The following is a 21,182-nucleotide window of genomic DNA, read 5'->3' as shown; positions in this document are numbered from 1 at the left end:
AGAATTATTTTGCTTTTCTGAAAGCCACCGTCAGTGATTTTGAGGCACTGATATCTCTAAAGAGGCATTAGGAGGAGAAGGAAGGGGAGGATGGAGAGGTATAGTGGAAATAGCATTAGATGGGGAAAAGGATCTGTTAAGTGTCATTCAGCATCAACCCTTTTACAGCTCCTACTGTGGATCATACAGATATGGGCCAGCCCTAATAGGCATACTTAGGAAGAGAATTTCAGAGCCTCTCTGCAGAAGACACCCCAGGAAGGAATGCCAGAAGGACTGAGCAGTGAATGAAGCACAGGGTTAATGGAGGACTATCACACCAAAATTACCACAGGGGAACTGGGCAACAAATTAGGGCTACTAAGGAGAAAAAGTCTTCCATTTTGAAACTCGAGCCCATGTGGATATTCTTAATGAATGGCCTGTTGTGTCAGGACAATTTGGAGTCATTCCCAACAGCTGGCTACAGATTTTTCTCCTCCTCCTGGAGGAGAAGACAAATGAAATATGAGACTCAGATGACAATGCAACCTAGCAGAGTTTGCCTTCTCTTGGATACACTGACAGATTTGCTCGTTTTAGAAGAATAGATTTGGTGTGACTAAATGAGCAAAGGGAATTTCAATTTTCAAGATGGACAAATGCTAAACAAATGCCATTTATAAACCAAAAGTTATCCACTTACTAAGGGATTCAGGAAGTAACTTTAATTTAAGAAATGCAGAATGACAGCACAGAGTGATGACATCATTACAGTCATCAAGTGAGGGAAAAAAATGGGCTAAAGGCTCACATGTTTGGCACTTAAATGGGATTTAAAAAAAAAAAACACAACAAAAACACAAAACACAACAACATAGCAAGAAGCTTATTAGACGTGTGATGATGCAAACTGAGCTGACTGGAAACTGGTAATAGATTGCACCAAAACTGACTGGAACTCTACCTTTAGATTCTCTCCTAACCCTGTGATAAGACAAAACAGGAACGAAGAGGTATCTGTCATCTACAACTGTTTCCCAAGTCCCTTGAGGAAGCATTTTGTTAGATCATCAAAATACTCTGTTTTCTCTGGAAGAATCAAACGAGCCTCAGAAGGGGAAGAGGGAGGCAATGGCATAACTAATCCTTTAGGGCGCTGTTAGCTCCTGGGAGATGGTCAGTTCTGCAGTTCCCATTGTATTAGCATATTTTTCTGAAGAGTATTTGGATGGTAGAATTGGACTTGGCAAAGGAGAAGCAAAATCCAGAATGGCTTTCTACTTCCAGCATGGAAGGTGGCTGGAGTGAAAACTGTGAATACATTTTGAAATAATTAACACTGTGGAAAACAGAAGAGGGAGCCTTACACATGGCTTGTGGAATATGCCAGGATCTCCTCTTCCTGAGCTGCAAAAGGGGTTCTGCCAGTCATGTGCAAGGACTTTTTCTTCTTGTTTGTGAGCCAAGGATGGGAGAAGTAGGTAAAGGGAGGGGTGGGAAGGAGTGTCAGCAGGGTTAGTGTCAGCGAGAGGTTCAGCTATACATACCACCCAGATGCAAGTCGATGAGGTCACTGTAATAAGACTCTCCCCAATAGTCTATAACAAGGAATTGGTGAAGACAGTTATTGAATCAGATACCCACCCTAGCCCCACACAATCAAAGCAATATATGAGAAAGACATACAGACAGAAACAAAAAAGACTAACAACAAGAAACATGCAGCTATATACGTTTGCACATACATAGAATATATATATATATAATTATGTGTCTCATTTATCCATATATGTACACATACACACATATATGTATGTATCACAAACATACACATACACATATATATATGTGTCACAAACATGTTGGGAAGATGAGGAGAAAATTCCCAGCAGGCAGGCAAGGGCTTCCATGGAGAAAAATCAAGAGGTCTACACACAGACACTTCATGTATTTCAGTCTTGACACTGAAGTCTTTCCTGTTCTTGTAGACAAAAGCAGAGCTATTCTTGTTGCTTTCATGCTGAGCAACATCAGAAGGAAAGACTAATTTCTTAGGTAAGCTGCAGGACAAGTATAAGCATTGATTTCTTGGCGTTGAGTGAGTGGAGGATGCGTGTGTATAGCAAACAAGTAAAAGGCACTGAGTGCTGACACAAATGACAAATACCTAAGTGTGGGAAGATGGGTTTCTGCTAATGACACAGTACCTGTGTCAGAGAAGAACCTCCATTTGTGTGCGTGAAACAGACATGCATGTCCACAGCTGCTAGAGACAGGTACACCACGAGTCTAGCACTGTATAATTATTCTTTAGGGAAGAGACACATAGGAGTACAGAGAGCACTGTTTCTCACTGCATATGATTCACTTGATGAAAAGAGGTTGCTCTTAAATTTTTCAGTATTGATCTGACACTAAAAGACATTTTCCTAGCTCTTAAAAATGACTATCAAAGTTCATAAAGGAGAATAATGGAGAAGAAGAAAAAGGTTCATGAAATTTCAGAGTTGACATATTTTTTTAAGGTAATAATTGAAAAAGTGAAAACCCCACACCGGAAAACAGAAGTCATAATCATGTCCAGACAGGCGAATGCACTATAATACATGTACAAAGCACCGTTACATTAATAGTGATCCCACTCTTGGGACACTGCAGAAAAATAGGAAAATTCTTCACTGAGATTATCTTTCTTTACCTTGGCAGTGAAATGCCATGATGTAAAAGAAAGTTGTTGTTTGTTTGTTTGTTTGTTTTTTAAAAAGAAAGAAGAAGAAAAGGGATGACAAAAACTTAGAACACCTTGCATATGTTAAACTTGCCACCTTAAATAGTTTATATTCCAGATCATTCATCCTTACTATAAATGTAACTGCCAAAGGGTGAGATCTTCAAAGACATTAACAGACAACATACTAAGGCAATTACAAAATCATAGGGTGTGAGACTATTTTCTGAATCAGAAACTAAATGTTAGATTGAGCATTCAGCTCTTTGAAGAACAGAAGGCCAACTGCACCTTCTCCAAGGCTAAGCCAAATTAAAAAAGAAAAGAAGTTATAGAGGAAGGTGTGATTATCTTGTCAAAATTGAAGTCAGCAATGAACTCCAAAATGTTTCTGAGTGTGATTAGTTGAACAGCTAGTATCACCATATTCCAGCTTGAAAGCTATCAGATAAGGACTGACATTCCTGGAAAGAGTACTGAGCTATTTGTACCTATTGCTAGGATCCAACTTAACTGTAGTCTCACAAGACACTGCTGTGAAGAATTTGACTATCTGCTCAGGATAAGCCACTTGGCCAAAACATACTAAGGTTGAAACAAAATGGATGGAAAATAGAAGAGAAAAAAAAAAGTAAACAAATTCTTACCCACAGTACCTTTTTTTGTTCTTACCAGTCCAACTGAAAGATATATTTTTGTAAAAAGGGGAAAAGGTCCAGAGGTCAGAGATATGAAAAACTGAAGTTGATGGAAGACTGCTAAATAAAGAACTGAAATGTTTTACTGAGAGAAAACGTGACTAACAGTCAACTTGATAAAAGATGATAAATGACATTGAAAAGTTGTTCAGATGGCCTTGTCTATCTGTTTCTACAATAGAAAAAGAAAAGAATCATTACAAAATACAAAACCATGTTTCTTCTGTCAGGAATCTCAAACATCTAGTAGTAAGAAACTACTAATACTGCAAGAAATTTCATATTTAAATGCATAAGATTGGTTCTTTCCCTACAGGGAGGGAAGCCAAATAACTTATTCATTACAGAGCCCAATATCATCTCCAAGAACAGTTAATACTGGTTGGTCTCTATGGGACAGCCATTACTTTGATCCTGCATTGCAATCCTTCTCCTTTCACGTGGACAGAGAACGTGCATGGGACACACAATTCCCACCCTCTCCTCTTTCTTCCCCTTGTACAAGCTTATTAAAAGGAATATATATATATATATATATATATATATTCAGATGAAAACATTGCCCTTCCCATGTTTTAGATTTTGTTTATACAGTTTAATTAGGGAAGAATTGATCAGGGACAAGAGCATTACTCCGCACCTTCACAAAGGATCCTGCTGAACGCAGTGGTCTCTGTTAGGTGAGTATCTTAAAACGATGCAGATGAGAAGAAAATTATGATGCCCTCCTGAACAATTAATGGATAATGGAGGCAGAAATTAACAGTACTTATGGAATGTGATGTCACAGACTAGAAAATAAGAAGAAATTTGGTTATTTTATTGCAAACACATGTAAAAAGTCTGTGCAAGATTAGCTAGAGAGGTAAAGAATGGTGTTCATTTTTAATCTTATGTTTCAGTCAACATAGGTTATAACATGTCTTTTTCTTTTTTTCCCCAACAGAATGTGTTTCTTGTTAATCCCCGGAAATAACTGCAAGAGTTGGAGCTTGTGATTTCTTTATGATGACGTTAAGCTTCTGTAAATAGAAGCAAAACATACCCTATGGGCTTCCTGAAGAAAAGAGATTAATTTTTGCAATACGACCTACAATTTAATAATTCCGCTAAAAAAATCACAAATATACAATCTCATCTAAGACTGCTTCATTTTGGGAGAGCTGGGAGTGAGATGTTATATAAGGGTTTAAGTCTGCAGCCTTCCATACAAAATACCAACTCTTACTCTTGGTCATATTTTGCCCTTTCTGGACTTTTTTTAGATTATTGTGAAGAATGTTCTCTCAGCTGCTAAGATTTCCCACTTGTGCTGACATGTCTTACTTACATGAATGTCATTTAGCAGCTGACTAATGAAGATGGAGTTCCAGATGGAAAGAAGAAAAACGAAACAAAGAATTAGAAATACGCAGTGGTGTTAGTAAGTGCAGTAACTGGCAGGCCAGCCATCAGAGTAGGGCTACAGAGAAATACACAGTATAAGGAAGGAGGCACCACCACAAAGAGTTGTTGCACAAGGTTACTTTTTGAACCCACAAATTAAAAAAAAAAAAAAAAAAAGCCAGTCAGACCACAAAACCACTGAAGTCATCAAGATCGTTTTGCACTCGTGTAGAACTTAATTGCTTTGGTAACCATTCAGACCTGCTGCTTTGGCACGTCTTTGTGGAGCACCAAGCACAAACAAACTTGGCGGAGTAGTAACCAGTGGGATGTCTCAAGAGACATTTTCTCTGGTGAACCTTCACTGCTTAATCTAGTACCATCTTCACAGGCATAGTGGGCACTCTTCAATCCAAGCAACAAGACAAAGCATTTTTCCAGTACCTGTTCCACTCTTACCATTTCTGTTTTCTGATCCTTGTAATCAGGTACATAATCCTGGCCTTGTCAGATATATGCATACTGCATTTGCCTGTTGGATATTTGACTCCGTGAAAGTAAGGATTCTTTTTTTTCCAGATTATTAAACTACTATCAGCATTAGCTCAACCAAGTACTCCTCCACTCATGTTTTGCCAGATCAGGTGAAACTCATTCAGTATAAATTCAAGTACACATAGCATTCCTTTAACAGCTTGGCATGGATACCTTTCAGTACACATTTGCATTTCTACTCTGCACAACTTTGTCAAAAGTTGCCAGTGTGCTGGGCTGTGCAGTGAGGAAGATGTTCTGTGATGGTCCCTTGTAAGGACACTGCCTTGATAATCCAACACAATAGAGAAAGCACACACAATTTTGCAATTACTTTCTGAATGTACAAACAGGGTTCTCCTACTGTGACAGCTTTACGTGAATTGCAGCTAGGAAACCTCTGCAGTTTTCTAGCTGTAATATGCAGAAATAGAAATCCGCTACTAATAGCTGGAGGATTACCTCCTGAGCCTCAGGCAAAGACAAGTGAACTAAAGTCTCTGCTGTTACGTAAGCCCCAAGATTAGAAGAAATGTGAGAACAACACGGTCTCAGAGAGATAGAAGAAAAGGGAGAATAGATTCACATTGGACTCTAATTCTAGGCTATAATGGTCCAATTACCTCTAAAATCCAAGCAGCTATGGACTACTGCACAAGCATTTGATAAGAACACATTAAAAAGCAAACCAAGCTCTGCTGGATACCTGCTTCTCCCCGAAGGGCCTTCTCCACAGCAACCCCTCTCTCCTCCAGTTGTCTCTGCTTCTCTTCTACTTGTTCAAGCTGCCGCTGGATGATCTGTTCAGGAAAGAAGGGAGCAGAACCTCACCAACAGTGATTCTGCTCTATCAGCAGCACTTCCCTAGCACTAAGTGACTTCGGCCAAATCAGCCTTTTGAAAAAGTATTTGCATTCAACAATATACTGCTTTGAAAGCTAGCATCACAGTCCCCTCCAGTGAGAACACCCTCACACCCTGCATCCTAGCTTTTTGTTTTACAGATACCTGGATACTCACTTACTTGTTACAACTGGAATCCCGTTTCTAAACCATAACGTGAAAGGTGTTGCCATTCAGTCTGCTGATCCCCTAACTTGAATTTTAAACAAATTCCATCTCCCACAGACAGTGCCAGCAGATCCTCTAGTGATTAAAGGTTAATTTGGTAACACTGCACCCACTAGCATAATTTACCAAAGCAATCATTGGCACAGACTCATCAGGTATTATCCTGCTACCACTACTTGATTCAGTGAATGGTACCACACTCATTTCCTAGTAGGAAGGTACTATGGTCATTACTTGTCATTTTTTTTCATTGCAAAACTATTATGACAAGTTTCAGTAATTCTTCCCATGTCTGTGACATGGTACCAAATTTGATAGACAGAGTAGGAGAAGAGGTAATTGTAGAAACAGGGAAGTTCTGGCTCTGGTTCCTCTTCTGATATACTCAGAGGAGTGTCAGGATCATGGTGCTTTCACAGAGAGTTAATTTCCTGCCATGAGAAGAAGACTGTGAGACACTACCTGAGCTCTGTGTAACCTCTTTAGTTCTTCTTGCTTGGCTTGTCTACGAGCAGCCTTCTGTACTCGCCGAGTCAGCTTAGCATTTAGTTCTTCTTCTGTGTAGGCTCTCTAAAGGAAGAAAAAAACAGGAGATTTTATTTCCATGCCCAGCGGTATGGGGGGAGGGAAAGCCATTTTCTCTTCCAATATTTCAGAAAGGAGGTGTTCTGTCTTTGCCATGACTGTGACAAAAATCAAGCTTCTGTAAGCAAAGGTGTTCACAGTGCAGTGAGCAAAAATTTCAGGGTCAAATCAGGAGTGAAGAAGCATATAAGCCAACTGCAAAGCTGTGATTTTCTATAATGTCCCGTTTCTGTCTACCATTGCTATATGGAACCTCTCCACATAGATCAAATACATTTTTAATCTATTTCTCAATAGATTTAGACTAATGAACTTAGTTAAATCATTAAGACTACCATATAAGTGAGTTACCTTGATTTCATTTTAGAAAAGGGTAAAGGCATGTCTACAAGAACAGTTACAGCAGTATAAGCTAGGAAATTAATACAGACTATTGTAGCTACATAGGTATTCCACTCTTCCCATATGAAATATTTTATTCTGGAGCAAGAACATCTGCATTTGAGAGTTATGCTGATATAGGTGGTAATGACTGCATGTGTAAATTTGTGCAATTTTTCTCTGAATCAAGAAGTCAAAAATACATTTGAAAGCAGAATGATGTTCTGGTGTGAGAGGGGAAATCCCATCTCAAGAACCATGCCACAAAACTGTCTGGTATAAAACAGAGCAAACAAATCTCTTAAAAAAAAACTAGAATGTTACAACACCAGAAGCCATTCAATAGGAGAAATCCTGTGTTTACAGAGATAGAAAGGTATTTCTTCCTCTTCTTTTCTCTCAAGAAAACTAGTTTAAAAATACATAAATATAATTTTTTAACTTTACTGAAATGAAGTTTAGTACCTTTTCACATAATCGGTTTGTTGTGTTGTAATCTAAGGTGGGCTTCCTTTCATATATTTCAAGAGCATCCAAGGAACTTTACAATTGCATTAAACAAACTATACTGAAGAGAAGAACTCTCTTCTCTTCCCACATACATGTATGTGGTCTTTATGGGACAGCTGGACACAGATGTCTTCCACTTCTGGTGAGATCTCCATTTATAGCCATGTTTAAGGACAAAACATTAAGACAGACCACCCTATAAATTTCCTTTATCTAGTTATTGCACTACCACACTGATCACTCTATCTCTGTTTTATTGTTCTTAGTGAGTAGAGGTTTAAAACATAGGACCACGTCTCTACTAAAAATTCCTAAGAGAGGTGATCAGCAAGCACTACTGTTAGAGCTCCAAGAAGTTAAATCTTTGCTTTCTCTTTTTTAACACAAGATCCAAAATGACATCCAAATCAGAAGGAAAAGTCACACAGGGTGTGAATTTCCTACCCCCCTTAACACTGGTGTGATTGTGAACACAGGACAATAACAATTTTAGAAAGCAGCAGCATTCTCAAAATAGAAATGTAATTTCTATCTTGATTTTAGCTTGATACAAAATTTTACTGAGATTTCAGTAAACCCAAGAATTTTGAAGGAAAGCACGAAAATTCACTTAAACTCGTGTTCTGAGTATTAAAAATAAACCAAAACACATTCATCTTTAATAGCCTAGAAACCCAATTTGTTCTGAAGCTCGAAGATCACCCACATCACTGTACAGTGCTGCACTACTATGCACTGGTAGTTGCATGCATTCTAACAAGTCAGACAATTTGGAGCTCAATGCATTTTTGGTAGATGACTTCTACAAAGATTTTTCTGCCCATGTCTGCTAACATCTCACGCATGCACAGTCGATGTTTGTGATGTTAGTGTACATGTGACGGGTAGCTATGGATTTGATGGGTTAATACAGGGACATACATGCAACAATGGCCAACTAGTGGGAATGGAGACACTACCTTTGACGAATATGATCTCTTGAATGCCAAGGCGTGTGGTACATAAATCGACTTTAAAGGGGGAATGGTAAAGGAAAAAAATAAAAATAAAAAACATACAAAATGAAGCAAAATCAGTTCAACATTGAAAACAGATGCACAGTAAAAAAAAAAAAAAAAAAAAGACAAAGCTGTTTTTAAATGCAATGTAGAATTTTGCAAATGCTGAACGTGGCCCAGACTGGTTAAGCACAATGGAACTTCTGTCCACAAAATCAAGTTTCTAGCACTCATCCCAAAGGCAATTAGCTTTGGCAGCCTCTTTCAAGATGCAGTCAACCTGAAAATATGTTATTCTAGAGGAATTCTTTGGCCTTTATCCACCTATGGATTTAATGTCTGCTGAGGAAGTAAGCAAGCATACATACATACACATACAAAGTTTCGGCTCATGATCTGGAATAATGGCTTGTTTGCTGGGGGATCTTTGGTCTGAACCTGCTCAGTCATGTTACTCTGTCATGCAACTTTCCATTCAGACTTTTTCACAACCTCTTCTGGAAGCTGTGTTTATTTCATGGTTTTAAATAATCTCTACTTCATCGAAATAATTTTCCTCATTGCTTTCTGACTGGAGAAAAACCAATTTGGGCTCAGAGTGGGTTACATGTCCTACACTAGGGGAATCTCACTGTCTAAGAGAGAACCTCCAGAGAGCCTGAGGAGCTAAAATTAGGAGAAGAAAAAAAAAAGAGGGGAAGAAATAGAGAGAAAACATGAGATGTTCATGAGGAGAGGAGGAGAGGAGATGACTACTACCTTCTCTACTCAAGAACATTCTAAATTACATTGTACCCAAAAATAAGGCAAGTAAGCTACCTAGGGTCTGTGAGAGAGGTGAATTTCCCTTGAGCCATGAAGTACAGAGGGCATTGTGCCATTCTGGGCAAAGAGCCAGCATTTTGCATTTTCACATTCAATTAACTAAAAACAGTCACAAATGAAAAGCCATAGAACAACTTAAGCACATAGGCAAACACCAGTAAAAAACAAACTACCTGTGGTAGTAAAACACAGCTGATCACAGTATCACAACTGCACAGCAACAGTGACAAACACAAGCACAGTGACACACACCCACACACAAGGAACCCACAGGGCATTTGCATTAGGAATTCATTACAGGATACTCCTCTTGAAAGGCACTACACTAGCAGCAGGGAAGTAATTCACTGCTGATCACAAAGAACAGGCTAAACAGAGCAAGCTGTCTGGGAAGCAAGCTTGCTATAATAACTGAAAAAGCAGCACAAGCAAAATTTCAATTTAGTGAAGGGGTTCACATAAAAGTTATGCTCCACTGAAGAAGTAGACTTTTACCCACAATAAGTAGCAGGTAATTTCTAACTTAGAAAACATAACATTCCCACCCCAAATCTGTACAGATATAGTTTTAACAGTCCCAAAGTTCAGTTAAATTTCTTCTGAAAGCAACGCATTCCAGTGTTTGCATGGATGTTTTACATCCTTTGACAGGATGCAGCAAAATTAGGCAAGTGGAGTTCTCATATTTATTCACTCTAAATAAATTTATACTTAAAAAATATTCCTTTAGAAAACAGGCAGATGCTGAGCACAGAAATTCTTACTATAAGTTCAGCAACAGCAAAGAGGAGAAAATGAGATGCTACTGCCATATATCCTTGGCAAAACTGGTAAGATATTTTGAGTATTAGGATTCTAGCCATCTGGCAGCCATCCCCATAAAGCCTAGTGATGATATCTTTTTCTGCAAAAAACATTTGAAATGAAAGTAGCTCAGCACAGGAAAAAAAAAAAAAAAGGCAATACCCAAGGCATCATCAAGGCATACCCCAGTATGAAAACAGGCATGGGCCTTACTGAAGCCTTGCTTCCTCCTGAAGGAGCACAGAAAGCAGAAAAGTAGCTCTTATCTGAACCCCCTGTATTGCACATCTGTTCTTTGCTAGCCACGGGTACCTCATTCTTCTGCATCTCTTGGAAAATGCAGAATTTCTCATGAAACGCCTTGAGGGCATGCAAGGAAGAATTAAAGGGGGAGAGAAAAAAGGGAATCAAATAAAACAAAATAATCTTCCTCTCAGATCAACTAGAGAGAAAGAGAGAGAGACTGAAAGACAGTTAAGTAAATACAGAAAATTCCTACTTAATCAATTTCTTCTACCAGTCTAAGATTTCTTAGATTTACTAATTCTTTCACAGCATGTACATAGAAAGCCTTTCCTATGACATTACCATTTGCAGTACTTCCAATACCTTTGCCATCTGAGAAAATATCAACTAGATCCTGCTATTTGAGACTGATTTCTGTAACATTGCATGAAAGGTTTAAGACAGGAGGTACAGGCCACTGTGTTCATGACACTACCCTCTGAGATAATTCTCTTCTTCCTGAGATTTTTAACACATGGACCAGGCACCACCAGAAAAGGGCAGGAAGAACCAATTTTTCACTCTTCAGGACTAGAAAGGCCTTAGCATTCTGTGGGGCCAATGAAATCTGAACTTATTCCTCTAAACCTTGCTAAGTCTGCCTAGCAGAGCTTAGAAGCTATTAAGAATGGAAGAAGTAGAGCAGATCCTTATATTTTCTACCAGCAGTGGAACAGTGCCATTCTAAAAATGAAATAAGTAACTTAAAAGCATCTAATTGTGGCACTTGGCTCTCATTTTTTCCACATTGCAAAAATGTATTTTTCTCTCTGGGCTTTTATGAGGATGTACTGGTGTCTCCTCTGTTCTCTTCAGTAACTTCCTTAAAGCACCACTTAAAGTGAAACTATTTTGGCTAGAAAGCCGTTGATATATCTTACACCATCACATCACTGCACTAGCTAAGGAAGGTCACTCAGAAATAAGAAAAAAACTTCCTCAGAAGAAGCAGAGTTCACAACAGACCACAATAGAATGAAAACACCAGGCTAAGAGCAATTCATATATACTGGGATTTCATAAGGAATCACTACATATTTCATCTTCACATTTGTTATCTTCAAAACAGACATATGGAAACACTCAGGAACTACCAAGAAATCCTCAAACAAAACAGGGTCAAAGTGAGAGAAACGAGTGATTTGTCCTCTAAGAAGAGAAGGTACTAATTCAGACTGTACAAATTCTCTTCTCCAGGGAAAAATATGGCACCCTGCATGAGTTGCAAACTGCAACCTACAGCTTACCTTTTGGTTGACAACCTGTCTTGACTGTGTTCTTGAGGCATGAACAAAGTATATGTCTGCCTGCAGTTTGCTTGGAATTCTACCACATAAGTCTATCAAAGAGGCTGGTAAAACAATGTTTTAAACTTGGACCCTTACAACAAGCGAGGACTATCTCACTGTTACTTTTTTGCAACAACATTAGAGCTAGTGAAAGTACTTCTCTGACACTAAATTTTTGTTTTCCATAGGTTATTGGCATGCTCATACAGGGATAAAATTCACTATTCGTACTGTGATACTCAGTTGTAAAGTAATGTCACAGTGAGACAGCAGATCCTTCATCAATAACTGTAGGGAGTAGCTTTTAATTGTGTAAACAAGTAAAACCAACTTTTTTTGAGGTAGAGCAGCTGGTCAGCTTCCATGAAAGCCTGCTCCACAAAAGAAACAGTAAGGGTGACAAGTAATCACACATCCCTGTAAAATGCATTCTCCCCCCTGCCTACCTCTCGCTTGGATTTCTGTGAGGAGCGTTCCAGAATATCGTCACTGGAGAGGTCAGAGTCCTCCGAAAAACTCAGGTGCCGACGGAGCTGCAAATCTGAGGAGCCAGGAACAAAAGGGGAAGTTAGAAAAACAGTGACACTACAACAATGCATTTCTCTCCATAAACATTTCAGGATTCAGTAAGCTGTCTGACTCAACTTCAAAAATGCAGAGTTGTAAGCAGTCTTGGCTGCTTTGCCTAGGATTATGTGTTTGTCAGAAGAGCACTGCCCCACAGAATGATCGATATTAGTTGGAAGCTTCATTCTCCGTATGCATCACTTTCTGCAAAGAGTGTTAAAAGGTCATGGCCACAATTCTCCTTTTCTGCTCTATCAATGCTCTTATGAAAGATACACCATTTGGATGATAGCAGCAGGCACTATTTTGGCTATTTTTACAAGGCTGGAGAAATGTAATGTGTTTTGTTTTCATTATGTTTATGGCTAACTTATTTGCTGTATCACATGTAGCCATTAAACATCCCTGTCTACACCTGATGGCATGTGGGACATACACAAGACCACAGAACCCACACACTGAGATCAGCAGACCGTTGTCAGATCACTGAGAACACAGGAGTGACTGCCTCTCTGCAGTCTTCAGTATCCACAGAACCAGGTTGAAATAAACAGACCACCCACAAAAAGCTGAGGATCAGATTTAAAACAGAGATGAAATGTCACAAGTAACTGACTCCAGCAAATGGTGCCTATTTTTCAAATCATCCGAAGGCAGAAAATGGACATGCCTTGTGCTTATCTAGAGTGAAGCTTCCATTTAAGGATTCTTTTTTTGTTTTCATTGGCATATCAACTAATTCTGTAAATACACAAAAACATACAATTCTAGCTGCTTTACTTATTCCGATTTTCTCATTTGACAATGAGGATCAGTGTCATTCTGCACAATGTTACACAGCCAAATTCTTTCAAGGATACCCAGCTGTATCACATATCTATTATACCTGCAGCTGTAACCAATGCAGAAGCTTTGTGCTTGCCAGAATCCACAGTAGCACTACTTGAGGGAGTACTTGGGCAGGATTTGTCGTCAGCCTTTTTCTTCTTGTCTTTTTTATACCCAGAGAAAACGGATTTCCATAAAGACCTAGATTTTGTTGTTTCCTCTGTCCCACCACTAGATTTGTCAGAAAGCCTGCTGTCATTTTTGGATTTCTTCTCCTTTTTGTTCTTACGAGGGGAGAAAAGAGAAGTTCTTTTCTTACTCTTCCCACTGGAGCCCTCTGAAGAGGTGACAGAACCTTCAGGTCCAGCCACATCAGCAGCAGGAGTGGAGAACTTCTCACTAGCAGCATCATGCTTGAGCATGGACCCCTCTGCAATTTTCATGGCCAAATGTTTTGGAGAGTCATAAAACAACTCTTTGGTCTTCAAAGGCATAGAAGATGCCTTTCGTGACCTTGTGGCCCCAGCAGCAGCTGCAGCCATCTCCATATCTTTCATCTTACATAACTGTTTAGCCATGGCATCACGTAGTGCTTGGCTCTTGACAGACTTCTCTCTGGCTCTCATTCTTTCTTCAGCAAGCTCTTTGGCCTCTGCAGAAATTTCAGGCAATGCTCTCTTCTTTTGGTTAACCCCTCCTTCCAGAGAGGGCAGACCACCATTTTCTTTGACCAGTGGCAAAACAAGTGGTTTCTCTGGCCTTGGCCTACTCGTAGGAGGTGTATAGAACTTCTCGTTAAGGCTTGTGTCCTCTGTCCTGTCATCATATGTGTCCTCTACATCATCAGCAAATGGAATCTCATCCACACTTTCTGCAAAAGACTTCCTCACGTCATCTTTTTTGGCCTGGGTGGACTCTTTGACAGCAGAGGTTGGCTCATGGCGTGGGGCAACAGGAGGTGTTGATGCTGGTGTTGGAGGTGACTTGGATTCGGCCTCGTTCTGCCAAAGTGCTTGATGCCTCTTTCTACGCAAAGTGGCAGGTTCTTCATTTTGAGGAGGTGGTGGTGGTGGACTTGATGGAGGAGTAAGCATGGTAGAGTCAGAAGTGTTGAAGCTCTGGCTAGCCAAAGTTCTCATGTTAGATGAGCTCTCCTGGAGGCCAAGTCCTGAACTGCTAGATACATCTCTCTTTACTTCATTGGAACTCCTCAGTTCTTTTTCTGATGGAGATTTTGGAGTGAGCAGAGAAATCTGCTCATTTTCTAACTTGGACAGTCCCTGCCTTCTTGGGGCAGGCTGGGGCTTCACAAGATGCATCCTTTCATCCCCTGAAACACTCTCGCTATTAAAAGCCTTCAGGGGAGTTGTCTCAAGGGCAGGTACAGCAAAGTTTGACTCTGAGCGTTTGTTTCTGTCTACTGGGGTGAGTCCTAAGCTTCTCCGGATTTCAGCACTCTTCATCCAGAACTCTTCCACGAGGTTACTACGTTTCAGAGCTTCTTCTGCAGTAGTAGGGCTCCCCAGTTTTTCCACTTCACTATCCTGACTCCTAAGAACCAGTTTGGCTAGAGGAGTAGATGTTAAGGCTGGGACAGGCTGGAAACACACTGGAGGTTCTGCTGGGGATGGAATAGAGGTTTCAGAAGAAGGCAAAGGCTGGGAACAGATAGGTGTTTGAGAAGATGTTGGGGATGAAGTCTGTGTTGGTGCTGCTGGTTGAGATTCTGCTGGAGATGTGGGTGCAATGGCATCTGGTGATGCAGCTGGCTGCGATAACACTGGAGAGAGTGGCACCAAAGGGCTTTTAGCTTTCCTGTCTTTGGGAGTTTCATCTTTTGGACCTTCCTCAAGAAGGAAAGGCTCAGGAAAGAAGCGTGCCTCTGGAGATTTTATTGCACAGGATACTGCAGCCAGGGGATCTGTTACATTCTACAAAATACAAATAAAGGAAATATTAATAGTCACTGGGCATGTTAGAATGCTGTTCCATTTTTTTGCTGCTACACCACCCAAGTATCAAAATATGAAGAAAAGCCAAACACCTATGATATCTCACTCCCAGGCCTAGAATGTCACTTAGGATTCCTCCTCAGGAATGGATTGTTTTTCTGTCCCATTGTATAAACAGTCTTTTGTACACGACAACAAAGCAAATTTAATGTTTGGAAGGAAAACTGCGCTAAATTCCAGAAATCCATTTCAGTCTTTTCCTGCTCTCCCTTTCAATATCCAACTCTGTATATAGTGGTGGTCCCTCATCTCAGATAGATTTCATTCAAGTCTCTCAAGCTCATAACAACCCAGCACTTCCTGCTGGCTAGCATCTGCCAGAATGTTGTCTTAAAGCAAGTGGTGCTTTCTCTTTTAAGAGCAAATTAGGCTGCAATTCCCTTGACCTTTAATGATCTGAGAAGTCTTGTCTTTTACCTCCTATATGGAGACTGCCACATCACGCAGTAGCACAATTCTTAGTTTTAATATCTGTGCCTTTGGCACAGGACTCCTCTTACTAAGTTCTGGCATTATCTTTCCAATCACATCTTTCACACCAGCATTCTTTTGCATGCTGGAAGTTTGGTTTAACTGATACATGATCATTAGAGCACAAACCTTTCCGTGTGCTTGTATGATATATTAAACACCCAGGTCTTAAGTATTGCATTTAGGCACCATCCTGGTATGAAGAATAACTTTGTCTAATAGAATCGTTATACAGGCCTCAAAAAAAAAATATCACCCTCAAATTTAATAAAAATAGGGTGTTGTCAACCATTGCTGTCAGGAAACTGGCCTTATCCTATAATGTGTCCATTGTACAAGTAAACTGGTATATGACAAAACTCTCTAGGAAAGTCTAATCACTTAACAATTCCTTAAAAACAAACACTGGGGGGGAGGGGAAATATTTGAATTAAAAAACTAAGAGTCAGGTATTTCCATTCTTACTTCCTATTAGGTGGAAACACCACAGTAAACTTGTATGCAGACTCCAGGGCTGACACTACATCAGTAAATAACTTAGCTTTCTTTTAGCTAAAATATGTTTTTACTCTAGAATAAATAAGTACTGCCTTGGTTACTACTAAGTAAGTTATACAATTATAATTTTGAATTGCAGCTGTACAGAATCTGATTTTGGTACAGAAAGGATATTAAAACCAGGATAAACAGGAAATACCTTACTTATGACTCCCTTCATGCATTATATATATCTCTTGTTAACTGTGCATTGAAATTAAAATATCCTATAATTCTTTTTTGATTTTGTGATGGGAACTTGTGTGACTGTGATAGAGCCACCACTCTCTGAAAGTAGGAAAGAAGACTTAAGTCTAAATAAAATCAAATTTCATGAAGGTCAGCATCAGTTATAGAGACAGGAAAGCAGAAAAGAGCACTGCTGTCATTTCTCAGTAGTTTATCCGACTCTTCTATTGAAATTCAGGTATTAAATAGAAAACTTGAAGGATTCTTTTTCTTACCTCCAATTGTTTTGCTTTGGGACTATCTGCTGGAGACAGAGGAAGAACGTTGTCACTAGCTGACTGGATAGGGATGGGTGGCTTGCATGGATCTACAGAAAGCAAAAATATGTTCAACAAAGCAAATGAGACTGCTAATATTCTAATTTTTTCATGTTACACACAGCTAGAAATGACAAAGTCCTCAGTTTCTTACAAATTCTAGACTGGACATCTGGAACCTAGTCAAAACTTTGTAAACTTCCAAAACAGTACAAAGTGTTACCTAAAAACTTCTACAACAACAAGCAGGTAGATGGGCTCTCACACTTTAGGAAGCTGAAATCAATGGACTTGGAACATTCTTCTCAACATGTTAATGCAAGCGTATGCCTTGCCACTGAGAGTAGTGAGATGTTTCAAATCCAGCAGACCGTCTTCTCTTAAACAATCAAATAACTGTATAGACCATCCAGAGTGCAATTACAATCATTCCAACACCGGTGGGAAAGCTATTACCTTCTGTCGCGCTGCAAGAAGTACCTTCTGCTCCTTCTTCATCTTCTTCGTCTTCGGAGACTTTCAGTCCTGGCTGTTCTGTATCACCTTGATGTAAGCGGAACTCGGCTTCTGCATCAGATGGGATGTCATCTGATCATTAATTACACAGGTTGGGTGGAGGAGGGGAGAAAAACAAGAGATCTTGAATATAAATCCATCAAGACGTATTTATTATTTTCACAATCTTTCATCATCTTTTCTTTCAGTTCACATGATACTAATCACTGTTATCCTGAACACCTAAATGTTTCACTTCTTTTCCGTATTAGAGTCATTTAAGCAGTAAACGATGGATCGTTAATCAAAAGTACTAAATAGATAGTTAATGTCATAGCTTCTCAGTTTTCTGGAAATTTTTCAAATGTTTTCTGGCATATGAGTTCTTTCTGCACTAGCAGGGGAAGATATTTGGCACAGGACTATGACCTTTTCACAAATTTACTTCTATTTCTGTTATTTAGCAGGATTAATTACTGAATATGGACACAAGACTGAGCCCTCTAAACAGCAGATGGTGAAAGGATGCAATAAATTTATTCTACAACGGATGGCACAGAGGCTCTTCTGTTTCTTTTTGTCCTTCACTTATGGCTCCCCCTCAACTATTTGGAAAAAAATTCTACATCGCTAAAAATAAGATTACGCTCAAGTACTCCCATACAACGGATTTTCTACCAATACAATTCTTTTCCCATAACAGGTTCAAATGATGTACAGTGGTACCCTACCGTCATCCAGCTCTGCACCCGTGTCTCCCTCTTCACCCGCCTGTCCTTCTGTGTCTGCAGGCTCTGTGCCCAGCTCATCCTCCACATCATTATCCTCACATGGAGCTAGAGTATATTCAAATATTGAGAGAAAAGAAAAAAAAAAATCTATACAGTGAAAAGGGCATACTCTAAACTGCACTGATTATTCATAGTGGATATATTTATTGATTACTGCCAAAACAAGAAATTCTGAAGTGTGTCAGCTGGAAGCACGTATACTGTGAAATGATACTTTCAGACTCCAAGAAATGAAGGAGTGTCTGCCCCTTGGGATTCTCTACGAATTTTTAGCATTGGAAGCAGACAGGACTTTTCTGAGGAGCTGGCCTTGTATAAAACTCAACAAGAAAGGCACTGGGAGACCATCAAAACAGAACAGTTTAAGGTATTTCTAGCAATTTCTTTTTTCTTTTCCAGAGCAGAAGAGTTACCATCCCTTTATCGCATATGTGTATTAGGTGAAGACTGAAATCTCACAATGTATCACAACTGTTCATCTAGAAATTGAAATAAGCTTTTGAGGGTGTAAATCAGAGACAGTCTAGCTCTAGGATTGATCATTATTACATTTGGAAACTGTTTAAAGCTGTGCAGCTACAGTACTCTTTGGTAAAAGGGTCTAAGAGATTTGATATGCTGTATGTTAACTCAAAAATCAATAAAGATATTTTTAAGGAAATAAAGAGATATTTAACATTTTCATTTTCTGCTACAAATCATAACGTGATTTGCTGGGTCCAAAAAATGATAATATTCTTGAATTTATAACCCTGAAAAGGGCATTTGATGTTAGTACTCATGACAGGATTTAATTACAGGGGAAAAAAGGAAACTAAATTTCATTAGTAAGTGATACTTAAATAAAAATAATTAAAAAACAACTAAGAAACACTGAGTCATCTCTAATGACGGAGGGTGATTCACTAGATTTTTTTCGTTACACATTCTCATAGTATGTTATAATTTCAAACATAATTTAAATATAAAAAAGCACTTTTTTTTTCCCCCCCACAGTAGAATCAGTCAACTACGTTTTTGGATTTGTGCAGCAAGTTAGCATCAGTACTTGTACAACAACACGCAGACACAGAACTGTTGTATCTCCAACTACTGCAAATGCATACGCAGTCAGCAAGTGTTACTATGCGCAATGTTTGCTAACTATACACATAGCATCCGGTCTTATAATGATGACAGCCTTCTTGGTCACCCATTTACCAGTAAACTAAGCCTTGCAGGCCTCTAGACCTGCATGTATACAGTGTCATACTGTCATTTCTAGGAGGTCTCCTGGCATGATCCCTGGCAGTTAGTTCCCCATGGCAGGGCTGGAGGCTGTTTCCAAAATGAGCCCAGCTGAGGTCCCCTGATTCTGGACGACAAAGAGGTTTAGCCACGTGGGAGTGAATCATGCTGTGCCGACTTTCTTCAGAGTCACAGAGTGGGCACCGATCTTTTTATTTACAAGTAAAGATGTGGCATCTGGAACCATTTATATGCTAGCATTACTAATTATGACAATCTTAAAAATAAACCAACCCTCCCTAAAACTGAAGTCTTACAGCCTCTCTTCTTTATCTAACACAGGTTTTTGCTTATTTCAAAACACCCTTCCATGGATGGTTTGTCTTATGCCTTCAAGCTAAGAATTTCTTTTTCCATGCTTTTCCCCTTTGTAGTATTAAGACAGACAAACATCAGGGTTAACTTGTTTTCTGTCAACTACTGTGAAAAGGCAGTTCCACGTATGTGTGATAAAGCACTGGCTTATTTCCTTACGTCAGAGGCTTATAAAATGCAGAACCTTACAGAGCTAGAGCGTAGGAGACTGAGTCACGCAGCAAAGGCTAAACTTTCCTCAGGGGCATATACAAATGTACTGAACAAAACAAACTGTGCCCTGGTCTGCTGGTTGGTTAAGTATGTACTAACCTGCGTTGTTTTGGAAGTAATAATGTCACCAGATATTTTTACGATAACAACAAATGTGAACAATCTTAATCAAAACCTGCAAAAATGTAATTGATGTTAGGAATATCTGATACTCCTATGTACACAGGTGTCTTCGGATCCAGAAACCATAAGGTGACATGACGCACATAGGGAGTGTTGGAAGGAAAAAATCAACTCTTAAACAGGTTGGAATACAAACCTCAACAGAAGATTACAGGTGCATAGATGAGTAACAACTCAGTGCAAAGGGGATCCCATTTTGAGGAACGTGGAGAGCTTGCAGGTGGTTGGTTACATTATACATATACTGTGCATATACGTATATGCAGTTAGGATAAGGAGCAAGAGGCCAAAAGCTGTCACACAGTAACTGAGAAGCTACGCACTACGGCAGCCAGAAACTGGGATCGGCATTTTGCTCATATCAGCTAGCAGCCATCGTGTAAACCACTGCTGCCTCGCCAAAGCAGCAACAGAAGCAAGGTTTTATAGGTGAGCTAGCTATCCTCATCTGCCAAAGCAACTTCACTGCAGCTCAACTACATATCCACAAACTACTCCTGACTTCCACTGCTTTACACAGCTTTGCACCCTTACCCTGATGCCAGAATCACTGGTTTTGTAACAGAGCTTAGAGAAACGCACAACAAAAGCAACTGAGCTCTGCCATCCTTCAGCTTTCCTGAGGCTTTCTTAAGTATGGGTATCCCCAAGTCAAAGGAGACAAAACAGCCACCACTACTCACTTCTAAAGATCCCAGCTTCAACCTTAATCTTTCTTGTTTTCTTCACCAGATAGCTAGTTTGTAGTTGCTACAGGTAACTGCAGCTGCTTTCAGCAAACTGTCAGTTCATCTTTGACTGCAAGAAAGCCCCATGTTCTTTTAGTCAAGGAGCTAGGGGAGTACCGACTGGTCCAGTTTTCAGTTTACAAAGCAAATCCAAACACTCAGCTAGATCCCTC

The 21,182-nt window shown here is 39.5% G+C and overlaps 1 protein-coding gene across 26 annotated transcripts in view; it reads right to left on the bottom strand.

Moving 5' to 3' along the window:
- MICAL3 (microtubule associated monooxygenase, calponin and LIM domain containing 3) overlaps positions 1-21,182 on the bottom strand; it is a 176,210-nt gene that overhangs the window by 17,724 nt on the left and 137,304 nt on the right. For 21 of the 26 annotated variants that reach the window (XM_068660214.1, XM_068660266.1, XM_068660224.1 and 18 more), the window contains 8 exons: positions 18,224-18,328; positions 17,454-17,585; positions 16,956-17,047; positions 13,530-15,402; positions 12,523-12,617; positions 8,835-8,885; positions 6,862-6,969; positions 6,035-6,128 (listed from right to left, as the gene is read on the bottom strand). In XM_068660214.1, the coding sequence (XP_068516315.1) occupies positions 6,035-6,128; positions 6,862-6,969; positions 8,835-8,885; positions 12,523-12,617; positions 13,530-15,402; positions 16,956-17,047; positions 17,454-17,585; positions 18,224-18,328 (2,550 nt within the window). Of the gene's footprint in view, positions 1-1,529; positions 1,581-6,034; positions 6,129-6,861; positions 6,970-8,834; positions 8,886-12,522; positions 12,618-13,529; positions 15,403-16,955; positions 17,048-17,453; positions 17,586-18,223; positions 18,329-21,182 lie in introns of all 26 variants that reach the window. The other 5 variants (XM_068660412.1, XM_068660277.1, XM_068660430.1 and 2 more) reach the window with 3 other exon arrangements.

This window comes from Anas acuta, chromosome 1 (genome assembly GCF_963932015.1).
Source record: "Anas acuta chromosome 1, bAnaAcu1.1, whole genome shotgun sequence".
Taxonomy (NCBI): Eukaryota; Metazoa; Chordata; class Aves; order Anseriformes; family Anatidae; genus Anas; species Anas acuta.
Note: the sequence above shows the minus strand (reverse complement) of the source record. Positions and strands in the feature narration are given on the sequence as shown.